This window comes from Gobio gobio, assembly GCF_949357685.1.
Source record: "Gobio gobio genome assembly, chromosome: 21".
Classification (NCBI taxonomy): domain Eukaryota; kingdom Metazoa; phylum Chordata; class Actinopteri; order Cypriniformes; family Gobionidae; genus Gobio; species Gobio gobio.
The window spans coordinates 38,192,973-38,213,188 of NC_137117.1; the positions used below are offsets into that span (position 1 = coordinate 38,192,973).

General features: G+C 39.0%; 1 protein-coding gene across 3 annotated transcripts in view; it reads right to left on the reverse strand.

Moving 5' to 3' along the window:
• The window catches only part of mitfb (melanocyte inducing transcription factor b), a 72,274-nt gene that overhangs the window by 26,645 nt on the left and 25,413 nt on the right, over positions 1–20,216 (reverse strand). For all 3 annotated transcript variants that reach the window (XM_079802991.1, XM_079802993.1, XM_079802992.1), the window contains exon 2: positions 12,435–12,678. In XM_079802991.1, coding sequence (XP_079659117.1) covers positions 12,435–12,678 — 244 coding nt within the window. The remainder of the gene's footprint in view (positions 1–12,434; positions 12,679–20,216) is intronic.

Here is a 20,216-nt window from a genome sequence, read left to right on the forward strand (position 1 = left end):
TTGATGCGAGCAGCAATTGACAACCAGTGAAATTTTATGAGGGGAGGTGTGACGTGCACTCTCTTCGGCTTGTTAAAGAGTCGCCCCCTGTCATTTCATATAGTACATATAGCGTTTCTCTTACCGACTCCAAACGTTTAAATGGTAATGTATGTTGGGGTAGAAGCAGTCTTTCCTTTAAAAAAGAGGGAACTATTCTCAGCATGGCCTGAGGGGATAGACTGGAAGTTAAGGAGGTTGTATGTTGGGGTAGAAGCAGTCTTTCCTTTAAAAAAGAGGGAACTATTCTCAGCATGGCCTGAGGGGATAGACTGGAAGTTAAGGAGGTTGTGGATGTCAAAGTTTCAACCACACAGCTATAAAAATGATATCCTAAGGCAAGAATTGCATGGAGCACATTCAAAGGACTCTTTAAATCTATGTGCTGTGCTATACATACATTTGAATGGGATCCGTAAACAATCATGGGACCTTAAGAATGAAACCACATAAAACCAACTGAAACCATGCAGTTTAATGTCGGCACAGTGTTATTGAATGTTATCTGTAGTGATAATAAAACTTAATTACAAAGTAAAATTGAGAGGTAAAGGTTTTTTAAGGTTACTGTAAGAGGTTATTGTAAGAACTTGGACTTTGAATGTAAAATCAGTCCTTTAACAAAGGAAAAATCTGTACATTATTATAAATGTAGCCGACGGCCGATATGACTTGTCTGCGCATACCTAAATGTGCAAATACGCATTAAGAGGTGTCTTGTCAGGTTTGATGACAACAGCTTGCACATGGTTGTCTTGTCACTGACATCGAGCCTGGAGCGACACACCTTGACATGCCATATTTTGTTGTTCGCAAACAAGATATTTATATTTTTGGTGCTTGACTTCTTCAATGTATGGAAAAACAGCAGCTCAGATATTCTGCTAAAACTTTAGTGTTCAAGTTTGGAATCACATAAAGATGAGTAAATTATGTATTTTCTTTTTTGAATGTTACACTGTAAACCCGAATAAGTTGGCAAAACTAAAAAAAAAACCAAGGCAATCAGTTTCATTTTAAAGTTAAAGTTAAGTAAGCAGAACTTGCAGATTTTTATTTTGTAATCATACATTTTTATTGCTCTGAACTTGAAATATTTGAGTAAGCTAATTCATACATTTAACTTGTAAAAATATTATTAGTATTTTTAAATGTACTAATGGAAACTTGGCTAGCTTTAACTAGCTAATTCAATAAAAGTCACCTTTCTAATTTGGTTACAAAATACTTTGATAGCATTAGCATAGCATAGCACTTGCTGAATGAGGACAGCAATATAATACATTTAACATAAATCTGTTCTCAAACTAAACTCATGCACTCGTGACCGTGATGGAAACCCTACAGAAACCAACATAACAGAAACTCTTCTAAACTAGCATAAAACATTAAACACTATTAAATCTCCTACTTAACATTAATCGTGCACCCAAAACATTATATAACACCTTATTTTGGCATTTACTGGGCATGCAGGGAAATAGAAATCCCAGCCCAGTTTCAGTTCAATTTAAGTTTGTCTAAATTAAAAGAAACAAGTTCATAAAACTCAAAACAATGGAACAATTCAGATTACTTAAGATGTGCGAGTTTTGTGAACTCAAAAGAAAAAGAACGTTCTAAATACTCATGAAAGTTAATTTGTTTGAACTCATTTGTTTAATTTGAGTTGGCTCTACTCAAACCAATTCATTATTTTGAGCGTTAGTGTGCCCAATGAAGTAGCAGATCTAATGTTCAATATCAAACCGGTTCCTGCAGCTGAAATTTCTCAATCACATTTTGATAGAGTACAAGCTGAAGCAATTGAGAGGGCAAAAGGCAACTAACAAAGATTTGTCTTCATCGTCTCGTCTTTACTTGACTTGTGTGGCGGTCTTTGCCTCTGGCCAGATACTGTCACAAGAACATCCTTCTCAATGCCGAGACTACAAGAATGAGACGCATTGTTTGTGGTTTTACAATATGACCAAACTCTTGCACTAGTGCAGTGATGAAAAATACAAAAATGTTTTTGCTTAACATGGACAAGACTCTCATTGATTGGTTGGTGCTCTAGGGGTTTTTACTAGTGCTCGAGGGATATGTTTCTTTTTCAGTGGGAGATAGCTGATAAAACACACATTATATACACACAACTGGTTAAAAGTTTAGGGTCAGTAAGAATTTTTTTTTTTTTTTTGAAAGAAATCACATTTTGTGTCCAGCTAAATTTGTGTTTTTAACATTGATAATAATCAAATTTCTTGATCATCAAATTACCCTATCAGAATGATTTCTGAAGGATAATGTGACACTGAAGACTGGAGTATTGATGATTTCTTTCAAAAACATTACATTTTAGTAAATCTTAGAGACCCCAGTAGTTCGAAATTCAAAATTAATAACAAAACAAAATGAACAAAACAAAGTGACACCCTACAGTCTCACAGACTTCACACATGTGTAAAAAAAAAAAAGAAAAAAGAAAAAAAAAGAGACTTCAAGATGGCACGGTTTGAGGCAGGTACATGCAAAAAATAAAAATGCTGTTATCAATTTCAAATTTGTATTACTTTAACATGGAATGCAAAAGAAAATGTTTAGCAGAATGTCCAGGCTGCTCTTTTTTCTATATACTAGAAGTGAATGGAAACTGACGCTGTTGAGTTACAAAAATGAGCAGGATTCCACACTGACTTGAGTGCTATATTAAAGGGGACATTGGATGAAAATTTCTGCATTTCTGCACTAAATTTTTTGCATTTAGTTAGGTTTCTGGCTTGTCTGCCAGCTCAGAACAGCTGAAAAGAAAAGACGCAGCCAGTTTGTTATGGGCTGTCTAAAGGAATTTTTCGAGATGTTTTTTGACGCATCTTTGTGTTCACACCCAAGCGATATCCACTTGCGATGAGTAAACGTGCAAACTAACTGGCAAGCAGCATTAGCAGCTCACCTTCTTTGTTGTCTACTTACTTCCTCTTCGTCATATCAATGTGTGTTTGGCAAGACCGTTTTGTGCTTGAGCCAGGCACATGAACAAAAGCGCCAATATCATTGGTCGGCCAGTTTTTAACGTGGCGCGTCAACCCCCCAAAAAAACAAACCAGAGGCGTTTTTTTTTTTAAACTCTTTTACGCCAAGCATGTTGGTGTGCACACTCACATATTGGTGCCCTTTGTTTAGCCACAAGGCATTAAAAGTTGGCGATAAATACTCGCGATAAACGTCCTGGTGTGAACAGGCCTTGAGTCTGAAACTGGGTCATCCAGCGAGCTGTTTCAATTTACAGCAGGTTTCTACACAAGTAGTTCTGTTTTGTTGTCGGGGCATGACAGAGATTGTAGTGGCTTTGAGCATGAGCTCTTGAAGCACCGCCCTCTGTGCCCGGAGCACCAGCTCATTTGCATTTAAAGGGACACACACAAAAACGGCACGTTTTTGCTCACCCCCAAAAAGTGGCAATTCTATCATGCTCTAAAAAATTATCTGTGGGGTATTTTGAGCTAAGACTTTGCATACACACTCTGGGGACATCAGTGACTTATTTTACATCTTGTAAAAGGGGCATCCGATGTCCCCTTTAAGTCTTATGATGAAAACCATACAATAGATATTTGAAGATATTATGAACCATACATCATAATATTTGAAGAACAGATCAAAATTAACTCTTTCCCCGCCAAACACAGAATTTTCAGTAATTTATGACACAACGCTTCCCACGCCATTTACATAATTTTTCGGGTTAACGTGTTTTCACTGTTATACGCTAGGGGGCGCTATGACCCATCTTCTGAAAGAGTTCTGAATCTCCTGATCAAAACACAGGCAAAAACAAAGGATATGCAGAAACAAGCGATCTCATATGTAAAGCATATGCATTTGTAAAATGATGCGATCACCAACATTAAACAGCATATAAATCAAAACTGCCTAAAGTTACCGACTGAAATGTCGACCCAGGGTGAGCTATAAGCTTTGGAGGTGTTGATGGACTCAATCTACTCCATCTGTGTTTGATTATCATTCTGAATCCTATCCAGATGTAGTCTTTGACAAAAACATGATTTTCTCAGCTTTTTGCTCAATGTTGCTTTTTTTATGAAACTTACCCATATTTAAGTGTTGATAAAACAAGAATGCATGAAGCTAGAGTAAAACAGTTTTTTGTTTAAAAGCAGAGGGTCTGTTCTTTCCTTTGATATATTGCATGTTCAGATATTCATGCAACAAAATATTCTGGGGGCCATTACATTTTTGTGAAAATTATTAAAACGCCGGAGGTGGATGGCAACTTTTTTTAAAACTGCTGGTGGGAAAAGAGTCAAAGATATAAAGATTTACTGAAATCTCCCCACCACAGCTCTCAACTACAGAGCTCTACTGATGGTGATATTATGAGGAGACTTTGTAGATTTGGATTTCCATACACTGGCAAGCAACTAGCAACAAAGAAACGTGGCTTCACAGACTAGTACAAACTATACGTTTAAGACCTCCTTTTAATTGGAACGATGTTAGGCGATGCCAAAAGTCAAATCTATAAGCTGTTGCTAAACATTTTTCTTGTGTTTTTTCCCCCCTTTGGATTATTGTGAATAGCCAATGGTGAAATTGACCCCTCGGCTGTGATCCCACTTTTTCAGCTTATTTTCCCTTTTCCCAATGTTAAATATGCCATGGAATGAAACGGGCGCTCCTAATTACAGGCATTCTTTGCTGAATTAGCGTTTGGTGTGTGCTAAGACTGTTCTTGCTTTTGTCTCCCTCCTAAACCTGATCCTGTACTTATTTCTGAAAAGATCAAAGGTCACTTGGCTAATTAGGGGCCAATCAGTCTTTAGACAAACTCATCTGAGCTTAATGTTTTCACTTTTCAAGTCCAGCGGCTCTGCCTGGTACACCTTTGAGTCGCTTTGGGAAAGGGGCGACTAAGCTAGTCAGAGACGGGCAGTCTCAAAGCTTTTGCGCTCTCTTTTTTTTCCTCTTTCTTTTGATCGTTTGCTCATTTTTATTCTCATACAAAAAGAAAGGAAAAGCTTTCATCCCCGCTTGCATTACTGGAACTTCTAAAATGCCAAATCTGTCATTTTATAGATTGCAGTGGGAAATGATTTAAAGAGCATCAAAGACACAATAAGAGCTTAATTTAAAATGGTTTCAACCATTTAATTAACAATCAACTGCACGTTCTCTAAGTTTCTAATTTTTTTTACTATACTTTTACTATATTTCTGAGTTTCTACTTACTCATTCTCATTATCTGTGTCGTTTCATTTATTTATACTTTTTTGTAACTAAGCATTTAATGTCCGCCTTTGGTAACACTTTGACCAAAAAGGTCAAAGTGTCCTTGTTATGACAGTGTCCTTGTTATGCTGGGTTCAGACTACATCTTGGCAGACTACATCAGCCCAATTTTGGCACAATCCATTTGACGTAGAGCGTCGTGGAGATTTGTAAACGACAATGGGCGCCGGTACACAAGAATCCATCGCTTCATCTCGTATAGTAGTGTAATAGTGGACGACAACCGACTTCGCATCTGCGACACTTCCCAACGTCCCGACAGAAAGACTAGTATGTTAAATTGTTTATTTGCAGTCCTCCACGCCAGGCTACGTCACATCTGTGACGTTAACTAATAGGAGCACAGAATCTCTTCCGTACACAGCTTTCAAAAATGCCGAAATTAAAGAAAGATGATTGTATTGGTTTTGCTAGGTGGAATTATGCAATAGAGGAAAGGGTCGTGGAGATACAGTATGGGAATAATACTGTCTTTATGATATTTCCTCAAGGGACGACCGCGACAGAGTGAAAAAACGATAGCAGCGGTGCTTCAGCAACCCGTGAGTACTGGGATTAGCATTAGGCTAGTACAACCAGTGTTTGTTTACGCTCTTGTTTCCGGAAGTCAGTCACTAGTTTCGGCTTCTCGATGACATCACGCACATCGGTAAAGAAGGCAAGCGATGATCAGTCGGGGAAGCAACTTGTAGTCTGAGTTTTGTCCACAACACAGTGACAGACAAACATATTGTGTAGTTTGGATCCGGTAAAAGTAGCCCTACATGTGTAACCCCTCCTGTTCAAACCACCTGCTCTAATCGGGACTCGAACCCGGGTCTGCCTGCATGAGAGTGGGACGCTCTAACAAAGAGGCTAAAGGCTGCAACCTTTAGCGTCAGTCACTAGAGCGTCTCTTGAGATCAGAGGAGTGAGGTTTACTTGCACAGCAACTACTAGCTGGCCTCTGTTACACATGCAACTAACCGTTTACCAAACCCTAAACTTAACTCTAACCCATATAGTAAGTACATGTTAACTCTTTCCCCGCCAGTGTTTTTAAAAAAAATGTTGCCAGTTTTTCAAAAATCGTGTTTTTGTCAAAGACTACGTCCGGATTGGATTCAGAATGATGATCAAACACAGATGGAGTAGATCGAGTCTATCAACACCCCCAAAGCTTCACAGTCCTATAGCTCATCCTGGGTCGACATTTGAGGCCAGCAGGGGGCGCTCACTCTGTGGTCTGTGTGGGTCCTAATGCCCCAGTATAGTGATGGGGACACTATACTGAAACAAGCACCGTCCTTCGGATGAGACGTTAAACCGAGGTCCTGACTCTCTGTGGTCATTAAAAATCCCAGGATGTCCTTCTGATAAAGAGTAGGGGTGTAACCCCGGCATCCATAAATTTGCCCATTGGCCTCTGTCCATCATGGCCTCCTAATCATCCCCATATATATATATATATATATATATATATATATATATATATATATATATATATATATATATATAATCCTGATTGGCTTCATCACTTGGTCTCCTCTCCACCAATCAGCTGGTGTGTGGTGGGCGTTCTGGCGCAAGCATCATCCAGGTGGTGCTGCACATTGGTGGAGGATGAGGAGATTCCCCCCTTCTGTAAAGCGCTTTGAGTGCCTAGAAAAGCGCTATATAAATGTAACAAATTATAAATTATTTCAATCAGTAACAGGCAGTTTTGATTTAAATGATGTTTATTTTTGATGATCGCATTATTTTTCATATGCATCTGCTTACAAATGAGATTGCTCATTTTTTGCTTCTTCTTCAGTAAAAAACTCATCAATGGCAAGGAAGCGTTTTCTCATATATGACGAGTCAACTCGTCAATGGCAGGGAAAGAGTTAATTACACTACAAATTGGTGTAGAAACAATTTTCACTCTTAATTTGTTAGCAAATTTCAAAGGAAATTACATTAAAAAAAAGTAATTACAAAGAAACAGCAAGTTAACACATTGAATTAAACATTTTTAAAAAGAAGCTAAATGAAAAAGAAGCTGTGTTTTTTTTTTTCAAAATTGGTGATTTTCACTTTTTTGCAGAATCTGTTAGTTGAGATCACGAAGAAGCATCTCCGTGTTTGAGATAGCAGAATTGGTATATTTAAAAGCATACATTTTGAGGTGGAAATCTGCTTGTTTTTCAGAGAAAAACCCTTCTGGTTGAGGCTATAATGTTACAGTCAGTAGTACTACTGCACTGTGCACTCACATACTTTGAGTGGTACTTAAACTCCATTATAAACTCCATTATTTCAGTGCTCAGGTCTGTATTGTATATCTTGTTGTTGTGGTAAAACACAATCTGAGCATGTGTTCACATGGAAGGCTGTGTGTTTTAATTGTTGACAGCCGTTCGCTGGATTGAATGACCAGCACATCATCAGCTTAACATAAGTAACGACTGACTGAACATAAATACTACGTTAAGGAGTACATGCCATGCCCTTTTTATCTCTGATATGAGCCACTCTAAATAAGATGCTAAAGTATCAGTTGTTTTCAAACGCGACTACGGTGATTCCTCAAGGTTTCAACATTCAGCCACATACTTTCTTTCCCTATGCCATATGTTTAAAACATTTCTCATTCTCTTAAACATTTCTATTCTGTCCAATTAATAATATCGTTCAATTAATGTACAGTGAAATTTAGAAATCAGTATATTATGATTTTGCTAACATGTTCACAACATATCAAAAATATCATGCACTTTTCATTTCATTTTTCATTTCATTTTCATTATACAGTATTTGTATCAGACTGGCTGTTGCATGCTGGGTGGTCTTTATTTGTGTTATCAGCTTCTGTTGACAGGGGAGCGTCACGCACAAATATAGTACATTTCACACGTCTATAAAAACTGTGTGTGAGAATCAAAATATGGGAGCATTACTTGCTTCATAAATATGCATAAGGTGTTTCAACAAAGTATGTACAAACAGAAACGTTGCAAAGAACATGTGACACATGATGAGTAGAACCATCTAAAAAAGCTACTCCTAAATTAGTGTTACAGATATTTTTATAATTTTTATTCATAATTTCAATTAGATTTTATGTTTATATTTTCCATTTCAGTCAAAGTTTTAGTAAATTCGTTGTGTGTTTTTGTCATTTTTATACGTTTTTGCTTTTTAAAATGTATTTTATAAAGTTTTATTTCAGTTTTAGTACATCAAAATAAACTAAATGAAAATGAGAAATGTTTTAAGCAACTAGCTGAAATAAAATACGTTTTTTTTTTTAATAATCTATTTTATTTCTAATCATTGTTATGTTTTTATATTTAATGAAAATATGTATTTTTATATTTTTAGCTTCTAATATTCTAGCTGAATTTTGGACAGGGTTATTATTATAAGTTATTCTAAAAATAGCGTTAAAAGTTAATTAAACAATTAAAATAATAAATCACACAACAAACTGCTAAAGAATAATTGAACAGAACTGTAAGAAAAAAATAATATTGTCCTTAAACTTGATGTCTGAACTTGAAAATAACCAGAGCACATTAACTAGATGAGACTTTAACATGGGTAGAAACTGAACTAGACAAATACAAAAAAATATGAACATATTCATGCAATATCACTATTATTGATGCACATTCAAAGACTCGTCTATATAGAACAGAAAATTCTAGTTATAGAATAAAACAACAATCAACAACACACATGACTGTTTCCCATGCCTGCGAGCCTATCAGAGACAGATAATAGCGCCATAATCATTTTTCCCCGGAAAAATTAGCAAATGTAACATAACGGCTCTTACCGAGTGACATTAGCAGCTCGAGTCCTTTGGGAAGCAGCCGATTTAGTTGCGTTTATCACAGTCTGTGCTCAATAGCACAGAAATCAGTAACTGTCTATAGTTCCGCAGACTAACAAGGAATCAAAGCTATGAAAGATTTTGAATGTAGCTGAGCAAATAGGATTAAAGATGGCTAATTCCAAGAGGCTGGAGCACAGCATGCATTAAAGAGGAATTCTCTGGGGAAAGATAATCCCCATATGCGTTTTAACACACTTCACTGTCCCCTGCCCACCCCGTTCCCTCCCCTTCCTTACGGACAGTATCATAATCAGACACGCTTGGGGTGATAAAGACTAAAGCTCAAGTTGAATTGAGCGGTCAAAGCAGAAGAACAAATGCATGATATGCTAACGCCAGCGTAGACAAACCATGAAAAGTCATGGAGAATGGAGCCATAGAGCAGACATGGTCAACTGAGGCTTTCCTGTGAAATCCTGCCCAATTCTTCGATTTCACACGTTGTTACATTCCAAAGTGTGTCAGAATTCACGATGCACTGAGAGTATGTGCTGCATTCTCGCCACAATAGCGAAAATTAGCGTGAACCGTCTTTTTCTATGCTTAGTTTTCCCTTTCAGGTCAACTAGTGTCATAGCGAAGCAACGTTTTGAAGACAATCTTGCCAGTGTTGCCAACTTAGCGACTTTGTTGCACTTGCAAAAAATCTATAGCAGGTTAACATGGTTAACACTGTCTGACAGAAAATATGTAAATGAGAGCAGCTTTAATGGACAATTGGCTATACACCGATCAGGCATAATATTATGACCACCTTCCTAATATTGTGTTGGTCCCCCTTTTGCTGCCAAAACAGCCCTGACCCGTCGAGGCATGGACTCCTCTAGACCCCTGAAGGTGTGCTGTGGTATCTGGCACCAGTATGTTAGCAGCAGATCCTTTAAGTCCTGTAAGTTGCGAGGTGGGGCCTCCATGGATCGGACTTGTTTGTTCAGCACATCCCACAGATGCTCGATTGGATTGAGATCTGGGGAATTTGGAGGCCAAGTCAACACCTCAAACTCGTTGTTGTGCTCCTCAAACCATTCCCGAACCATTTTTGCTTTGTGGCGGCGCATTGTCTGCTGAAAGAGCCACAGACACCAGGGAAAACCGTTGCACTGTGTATTCTGACGCCTTTCTATCAGAACCAGCATTAACTTCTTGAGCAATTTGAGCTCCAGTAGCTCGTCTGTTTGATCGGACCACACGGGCCAGCCTTCGCTCCCCACGTGCATCAATGAGCCTTGGCCGCTCATGACCCTATCGCCAAAAAATCAGATAGTAAATAGTATGCGTAATAGTAGGCCTACGCGTATTTGCCGTTCTGTCCGAGGAGAGGGATCTGAGCTCTGTATTTGGCCTGAACCCAGAGTACTCCCCCAGTATTTCTGGTTAGGATCGTAACCAGGTGAGTGTGAGGAAGACGGGGTGGTGGAGGGATGCTGAAAACCTGTCGAGGAACATTGGTGAGTTGACTAGGTATTTATATAATCCTCCAATTGTGCTGATTGGGTAGACATGTTGATTACTGATTGCTGACAGCTGGTTGGAATGACATGATGATTGGATAGATAATTTGAACAGGCTCCTCCCGAACTTTGTTAATAAAACATAATTTCTATGAAAATAGTTGGCAACACTGAATCTTGCAGCACAAGTTAGACATGCCAACCATTCAACTGTTTAAGTTGCACACAGATGCCTTTAGTACAAATATACATTTCATTGTCAATTACATGTCAATTCAAGTGAAACAGTAGCATTATTATACATTTTGTTTTGAGCAGTGACCATTATTATTTTGTGATGCAGGATAAGATTCAGTTTGAAAAAAAGTTGCTGACTTATATTTTTAAATACAATCAACTTAACCCCTAGGAGTCTGAGCTGTTTTGGGGCCCTTTAGAAGTTTTGACATGCTCTTACATTTGTGCTTTTTTCAGTTGCTTATAAACACATTAATGGCAAGTGTAATTACACTGTATTCAGCACAAACTGGGCTACCATAATATGAGAGCAACATGTATGTACATGCTTGTATTTTTGAGAGAAAAATGTTTATGCATGGTTTTTAAAAAACAAAAAAAAATTGTTTTAAAATGAAGGCCTCAAAACACACAATAGATATGTGTCCACAATACTTTTGACTAATGGGTGTATTTGCATAGAGTTTTTGTTTCAGACTGATGTGAGAATCATTGAGCCTACTCATTCACATAAAACAATTCACTGATTTAAAATTTGTGAGACAGTTTTTCTTCACAAAGCCCGTATGCAAGGAGGCGTGATATCTAATGAATAATGGATATCACCTGAGAGGACAAAATAACATAATAGCCCGCATAATGAGCTGCATAATGAATGAGCTTAATTCAGGTGTGTGACTGAGAGCAACAGAACAAAGGACATACAATATATTATATATTATATATTGTACTTATCTAGTAAATGCATCTTGATTTAAGAATGTTTAAATATTTTGACTAGAAACAAGACAAAAATTACTAAGAGCATTTTTCTACTTTTTTGTACTATTTTCATTATTTTTTATTTAAAAAATCTAAGAATTTTATTTCGGAAATTGGGCTGGTCATGCCTTACACTTTAACTGTTGCAAACGAGTCATTTCTTTCATGAATCATACACTGTTTCACGGTGTACGCTTGTTTTTGCGTGAAGCCTGTAAAGATTTTTTTTTGCAATGCATTAAATGCAGAGTTTGAATTCACTTCATAATCTCAGTTGCAATTCGTAAAAACACTGCCATTAAATCTTATCCCTATCATATTTGATACACACATTTCCAAAGCCTACAAAATATCAACACGATCAAATCTTTGCAGAAAAACCTGTTCTACATTCATACATGCCTTCTGTCGTCTGATTGACCGATCTTTTTGCTGTGAAATCTATAAATAAAGCATGTATATACAACTTTTATATTGTTATTAATATTTCAAGATTAAAATTTCCTTGACTGAAACAACGTAGGTTTACTTGACTATACATCTTTTTATTTTATTTTTTTTAATCTTGTTAAAATGTGAGTATCAAATATGATCATCAGGCTTTTTTAATTAGTTGATCTCTCGATCATCATTGTATTGCATTGCATTTAAAACTACTGAGCTTCGATCATTAAACTAAGCATTTAAATATCATTATTATTGGGAGATATAGAGAGACAAATTATATTTATAAGCATTTTATACAAGTAATCTGTCATAAAGAACTTATTGCGTTAACAATCCTGCGTTACCTTCAGCACTTCCATGGGCACCTGGGTGGCACTGGGCAGGCCGGCGGGAGCGCTGACGTTGATGGCGGGGCTCTGGGTGACGGAGGACTGTGCGTACGCTGAGCTCTGCCGTCTCTGCTGCTCTCGCCGCTCCTGCTCTTGGAGCTGCTCGCGCATCAGCTGCTGGCGGAGCAGGATACGAGAGGTCACGGCCGACGAACCCAGCGGGGGCTTAGAGGAGCCATGCTGCTGCTCAGATGGATTACTGTAGTCAGACAGACAGACAGACAGACAGACAGACAGACAGACAGACAGAGAGAGAGAGTTGACTCGTGGGGCTCTGTAGAGGGACAGTGTTTGGTACACTAGGTGCTGGATAATTGAATTATTTTGAGATCCTGGTAGTTAATTAGTAAGCGTAATGATGTTGACCTCAGGGATAGAGCTGGATTGGGAATATGGAATACTGATTGGAAAGCTAAGCTAATACCAGCATCACTACTATACGGTTATGAATTTGAACAAACCCATGTATTAAACTTATATAACTAGCACGCAAATGTTAAACTGACATGATATACTGTACAAAATCATGTGGTTTGTTGAGGAATTTTGGAATTACACAATAAAATGGGTGTAAACATTTCCCACAGACTTGCACTAAAAAAGGTTAGTAAGAACATCCTTTACGACACGCTGAAAATATTATACTTTAAAAGAATATATTTAAGTGTGAGCCGAATGTACTGTTTTTGGACACTTAATTGTATTATTAAAATAAAATGAAAATATATTAGTTTAAATTGATAATAAACATTGTTGAGCCACTTAAGTAGGACTTAAGTACATCTTTATATTTCATAATTACTTCTATTGTCTTTGAAATACATGTACTGCCTAATGTACTGACAAACATTTATAGTAAACTAAACTATACTTTAATGTCATTTCTATTGTCATGTATTTAAATACAGGGTTCGTAAAGATACTGTATAATGAAATTCCAGGACTTTCAAGGACTTTTCAAGCACACATTTTTTTTTGTTTTTCAAGGACTCTCTTACAATAAGAGATCTCACTTATCAAACAATATCTTTATTATCTTTCACAATCGAAAAAAAGGTAAATAGATCAATAAAAATAAACTAATAAAACAAAATGGTTCAAATAAAGTGCAGCGCATGCAATGAAACTTTAGCCATTGAAATATACAAAAGATGACAAAGATATGACAAAGATTATCGTTTTCCTTATTCAAACAGACCCCCCCCCCCCTATGAATATATGATTAACCTGAAGAATGAAAGCTGTATCATATAATTGGATATTTATATGAGCAATATCACGCTCATAGTCATGCAAAATGGCTCTATTTATATATATCAGATGGGCAGCAACATTAATTTTGTGTGAAAAGATTGTTTTATCAATAAAATTAAACACTAATTTCACAAATATTGTCTTTCAATAATTTCAGTTTTCAAGTACCTTTTCATAAATATGGCTGTTTTCAAGGGTTAACCAGGACTTATAATTCAAGTACTTCAAGCACTTTAAGCACCTTGTACAAACCCTGTAAGTATATTTGTAACTACACATTCATAATGATGAAGTTGCAATTTAGTACATTTGAAATATAGTCCCTTTAAATGTAATATCAAATAACACACTACTGTTAACATTATAATCAAGTACTTTACATGTGCTTTAGTATGTTAGTCAACACATTAAAATAAGTGTACTTCTTTAAAACATGACAAAAGATTATTAAAACATGATTTCAAATGTGCTTTAAAACTTTTAATTTGACATTATTACAAAGTAAGTGCACTTTTTAAAGTGTACTTGGGTGTTAAGAAACTTTTATAAACTTTTTAAATATTATATTATATGCAAGTAAATATAAAATATGCAAGTAAAATACAAGGGCGCATTCAATACAATTCGCCCTAGCATCATGCAAACATCACTGACATTTTCTCCAGAAAATGAATACACATTTTCTGTCCTTTTTATTCATAGTAGAAATGACAGAAAAAAGAGGAGGAAGTAGGATTGGGAAATGATGCAAGATAGCTTCAAATATGTACCATGGGTCACTCAATATGTTGGAACGAGCATGCAAACTGCTAGGCTAAAGCTCCAAAAAGGTTTATCTTTTTATGGGCTTTTTGTCTTTAATTCGACAGATATTTGGATATTGGGTAACTTGCAATATCAAAACACAATAGCAACTTATATTATGGCAGAAGAAAGAGCAACTTAAGGGACTTAAATAGCTGAGCATCATCATTCAAACATAGTTGACTGCAGAGTAATGTAATTTACCTATCAGCATCAAATATGCTCTGTAATAAGAAAGTTTATATATAAAACTAATTATGTTTAAGCAATTAAGACCTTAAATACTACCTCTAAGACTAAAGTCTAGTGTCCTTGTTAATACGCGGTGAGTAGTTGATGTTTGTGGAGTATTTCCAGAACCGGGCCGGACCTTTCTGACGCTGATTCAATGTGACAAATCGCAACAACGACTCAAGAAAATCTCTTTCTCTCCCAAGAAAAACTAGATCTGAAGGTGAAAACCCATGTAATGGGCTCTGCTTCCTCCACATCAGCTGATGTTTTCAGTTTTGCGGCTGTTTATGTTTTCTTTCTCCCACAGCTTTCCTCCCACTATTTCGCCATCCGTTTCGTCTACAGTACCGCAAAGATCCCGATCCAGCTGAGGAACTTACACAACGTTCCCTCGTGCACTTTCAGTTCTCTTCATGATTCAGTAGAGGAACTGCTTGCTCCAAACGCCGCACGTTTTTCCACCCAGAAACCCAGACGACGTGCTGTCGAGATGAGGCCTTCTCTTCGCCGCTGATCCTTTTGATGCACCTCCGCCGAGCAGCCAGCCAATCCAGCTGTGCAGTAATCGCTCTAATTAGCCTGTCTAGCCCTGTCAAAGGCTAGTCTACAGCACTTGCTGTGGTTTAAACATGTGTAATCTCATTGTCTACAACTTTACATTTCTGTTTCTGATAAGACATATTAAGGGCCATTGTTTGTCACTGCAGTAGCATCAACAATTTTATTGTGGGGGGTATATATTTGTTTATTCTTATAGTAGATTTGTAGTTATAGGCTTATATAGGGATGCACGATTCAACAAATTCAGATTTTTCTGATAAAAAAAATTCAGTTGCAATTTAAATTGGCATTAAAAATAAATTCCATCCTATTGCTATTTTAAGGGTTGCACAATTTGGCCAAAACTTATATAAGTGATAATATATAAATATGGCTATATATTAATTATAAATATATAATAATTATAATAATACTAATTATTATTACTATTATTAAATAAAAATATACAAATTACTAATATGAAATGAAAACTAAATAAGACATATTAAATGTTCTACGGAGCCCCTAAAGGGACAAGGTGAAGGGGGAGAAAAATGAGATGGGAGGAACAATTATTTGGCAATGCTTTTGCATAATCTCACAAATGTTTTGTGTTCCCCTGAGAAACTTTGCGTTTGCTCACAAAATGTTTGCATTCCCCTGAGAAACTTTGTTTTCGCTTGCAAAATGCAATTTGCCCATCTTGCAGGAAGTACAGCATCTTCGGGGCTCTTCCCGGCGAGAAGAGCACCACTCAACGAACAGGTTCCACTTAAATGGATATTTGCACATCGTAGAGGGGGCTCTAGCTGAAGAGATGGCGTCTTGGGGTAGATCACCTAAGTCCTCCAGAGGTCCGGACACGGGTGCCATAGGGTGCCCCGTCTCTGAGAAAGCAGGTCCTTCCTCAGAGGAATGAGCCAGGAAGGTGCTGTTGCTGGGAGTACTAGTTCTGGGAACCAGGTCTGGTTGGGCCAATAAGGAGCAACTACCAAGACCTGCTACTCGTCCTCTATGACTTTGCACAGTATCTGTGCAAGAAGGCTCACAGGGGGAAATGCATACTTGCGTAGGCCCCGGGGCCAGCTGTCTGCAAATGCGTCTATGTCAAGGGTCCCCTCGGTCTGAGAGTAAAACAACTGGCAGTGAGACGTGTCAGAGGCAGCAAACAGATGTACTTGTGTGGTCCCGAAGTGCCTCCAAATCAGCTGGACTGCCTGGGGATGGAATCTCCACTCTCCTGGGAGCACTTGCTGCTGTGAGAGTTCGTCGGCTGCATGATTGAGCAATCCCGGTATGTGAGTGGCGCGAAGCAACCTCAATGCTTCTGACACCATAGGAGTAGATGAAGGGCGAGTTGTGACATGCAACAGGGGCGTAGACCACCTTGACGGTTATCCATACGGACCAGTACGTGCTTGCCTCATAACGGCCCTTTGAGGCGGCTCAGCGCAAGACGTACTGCTAACAACTCGAGGCAGTTGATGTGCCAATGCAGTTGGGGACCCTTCCAAATGCCCGATACTGCATGCCCATTGTACGTGGCCCCCCAGCCGGGGGTAGAAGCAACACTTACCTGCTACCACGGTTAGGCAGAGGATGTGCGAGGAGGCCTGTTCCCTGCGTCCTCAACACATGCACTAATGGCCACTGGCGATGAGATGGGCTGAGGGGGGCAAGGCATAGCGTCGCGCATCACCAAGCATGCTCTCTGGGGTCCCAGAGATAGAGGAAACCGCTCTTTTATTGAAAACTTGGGTGCCACTGGCCGTAAGACCAGCAGCAGAACAGAAACAAAAGGAAAACAAGGATTCTCCACCCAGCCCTCCTCCATGGGAGGAAGTGGTGCAGTCACCATCTCCCAAAGAGCTTTCTAGGCGGCCTGTCTCAAGGACGCTTGTACTTCTGCTTGCCACCTGGCTTCGCAGCGGCCTGGACAGGCTGGGTGGCCCACATGGGACCAGCTTCATGCTGTGGCCTGGGTGAAGGCTGTTGCTGAGGCTTAGTGGGAGGAGGATCTGTGGCCGGCGGTCGGGTGGAAGCAGCAGCAGCTGACACCAAGGCAGGATGTGTCGAATCACCATCGTCTGCTTCTGGGCAGCCGAGAACTGCTGGGCAAATCTCTCGACTGCGTCACCGAAAAGGCCAGCCTGGGAAATGGGAGAGTCCAGGAAATGATATTTAATCGATCTCCCTCGTATCTACCAGGTTCAGCCAGAGATGGCGCTCTGGTTGCCTGACCAATTGGCCTGATGGACCTGCAAAAGGGCCATAGCATGCAGAGCCTGACTCTCTCGGCGGCCTGGGATAACATAGCTGGCCATTCTGGGTCAGGCTATCTTCCCAGAGGGAGGCAACACAGCCAAATCTTCATTCTCAGATGACTGAAGCTCCCCCTCCGATACAGTGATCGACATCTGGTCATTGACAGGAGCCCCAAATGAAATGGCTGGCCACCCATGAGAGGGACCAGCGCGCTCATTTAGAAACTCCACACCCTGCGATGTGCTAGAAGAGTGAGGGGGCCATGGAGGTTGCCTCGGCGGGGAAGCCCTCACTGTTATCCTCAGGTCATCCTGGCTATTTCCTGAAGTAGCCCTTTTCTGGTTACCAGAAGAGGAACTAGATCGGGGTATAGGTAAGGGGACTCCCCCTCCCTTGAGGTATGTGAGTCTCGACCGCAACATCGCAATGGTCATGTTCCCACAGTGGGAACATGAATGAGCCACAAAAGCTGTCTTAGCGTGCTGAATGCCCAGACACGTGAGACAATGATTGTGACTGTCAGATGGCGCCAGGGAACGACCACATCCAGAAACGCACTGGGGTAAGACATCTTTAAAAAGACTCAGTGTCACACCTGTGTTGCTCTTTTAGGGAAAAGCTCTTTTTTTTTTAGTGCTGAAGCACACAAGGAAATGGCCATGACACACAGCAGGGACTAGTGCAGCATTCTGTGGCACTCACACTGAGGGAACGCCCTCAAACCGAACCGTCAGCTGTATAAACAGCGCTCGTTGAAGACGCCCACTCTCTCTCTATGCTGTGAAAATAGCAGTTGTTGAGCTGGTGAGCTCGCGACCACTGTTGTACGTGCCATCACACCAACACTGGGAGAAAAAGCGGCTCTTCCTGAAGAACTCACGTTCAGTTAACACACTCAGGAGACTGCAGCAGGATCAAATGAACCATTCGGCTCCGAAGCAAAAGACAAAGGTGCGTTGCATCTGCTTCCATATTTCCGTTTCTCCAATACGCTAATGACGTCGACGTAACATCGGCCGTGACCGACTGAAATGGAACTAATGTTTTTGTGTCAGAATAGATGTCTTAGGTAGGGATGGAATGATTACCGGTTTCACGATAAACCACGATAAAATGTACTGACGGTTAGTAATATTGTTTAAAAATCAATTATCATTAAAGCGCACGTGAAAACTTGCGGTAAATCCTGTCCAGTCAGCTGCAGCGCGCAACGCTGTTTTTTGAATAAGAAGAAATGGCAGATGGCAGTGACAGCACTTGGGGAATTGTTCAGCCTTCAAAAAGGACCAAATCTGAGGTGTGGTCATATTTTGGCTTTTACAAAAGTCCTGAGGGACAATTAATCGAAGATGGTCACCCTGTCTGCAGAACATGCCAGAAGAAAGTCGCTGTAATGGGGGGAAACACTTTAAATCTGTGAACGAAAGGCAAGTGGACTTTGACCTCAATACCAAAACTACGTCTGGTATTACAACCACTCACACTTGCCACTTTGGCGGTTGAACTTATTATAGTCTTCTCAAAAGCAATCTGTTATAATAGCTTTGCGCATTATAACCAACCACACGTGTTTCTAATAATCAGAGGCGTTCAGATTAGCCGGAGTTGTGTTCAGAGCGCGCTCTCACGCACCGAAATCTGCACTCAAAACGTGCGATGTACGCAGGAGATTCATTCCTCATACAGTGGTTGACAGTTTTTATTCTATTTCAGCAGCGAAAATAGTTTCAAACAAACACAGCAGAACCACAGCGCATCTGATATGACTGGCATAAAGTTGGCTTTACGTTCGAGATTCGCAAATTTAGGGACCGTCTCTAAAGTTACATACAAGATTTGTATACACGTTTCTAACTTCAATAGCATTTGAAGAGAATGACGTACAGTCATAAAACCAGCTGTAAAGTGTTCATTTAGGTGTCAGGTATGATGCACACCTTTTTGGATTTTTGATATTTAATCAAATAAACTGTCAAATCTGGAAATATGGATATGCATTATTTCACTAGGATACTGTTTGGGCTCGTACACAAAATAAGCTAGATTTAAATGCGTCATAGCTGATGAGAATATTGCTTGAGACTATATTTACAGAGATAATATTAGAGATTATATTTACACCAAATTATTATTATTTATGCGTTATGCTATTGACGACGGCCATTATAAGGAAGGAAATCCCACAGAATAGAATCTAGCTTAAAAAAGTGCATAGAGCTGCTTGATTTATTTGTTGTTTGTTGATTTTCAAACAGAAAACTTGTTGAAAGTGTGTGCATCTTTTTGAACACTTTCATCTCATTTGAAGAAAACCGTGATAATATTGATAACCGTGATCATTTGGGTCACTATAATCGTGATGTGAAATTTCCATACCGTTTCATCCCTAGTCTTAGGTCATATCTAAATTGACTTTTTCCAGTGCTTTTGATCAACTGGGAATGTTCTAAAAAGTCATATTAAACACAAGCTCAACCTATTTACTTTTGACCCTCACAGCCTCGATTTCATTCTTGTCACGTTAAATATGGCATCCACTCTGAGTAAACTCCAAAACATCTTTACACAATCCAACTTATGAAACAGTTACAAAAATTGAGGAAGACGGTAAGAAGAAAGGAGAGAAACAAGAAATGCATG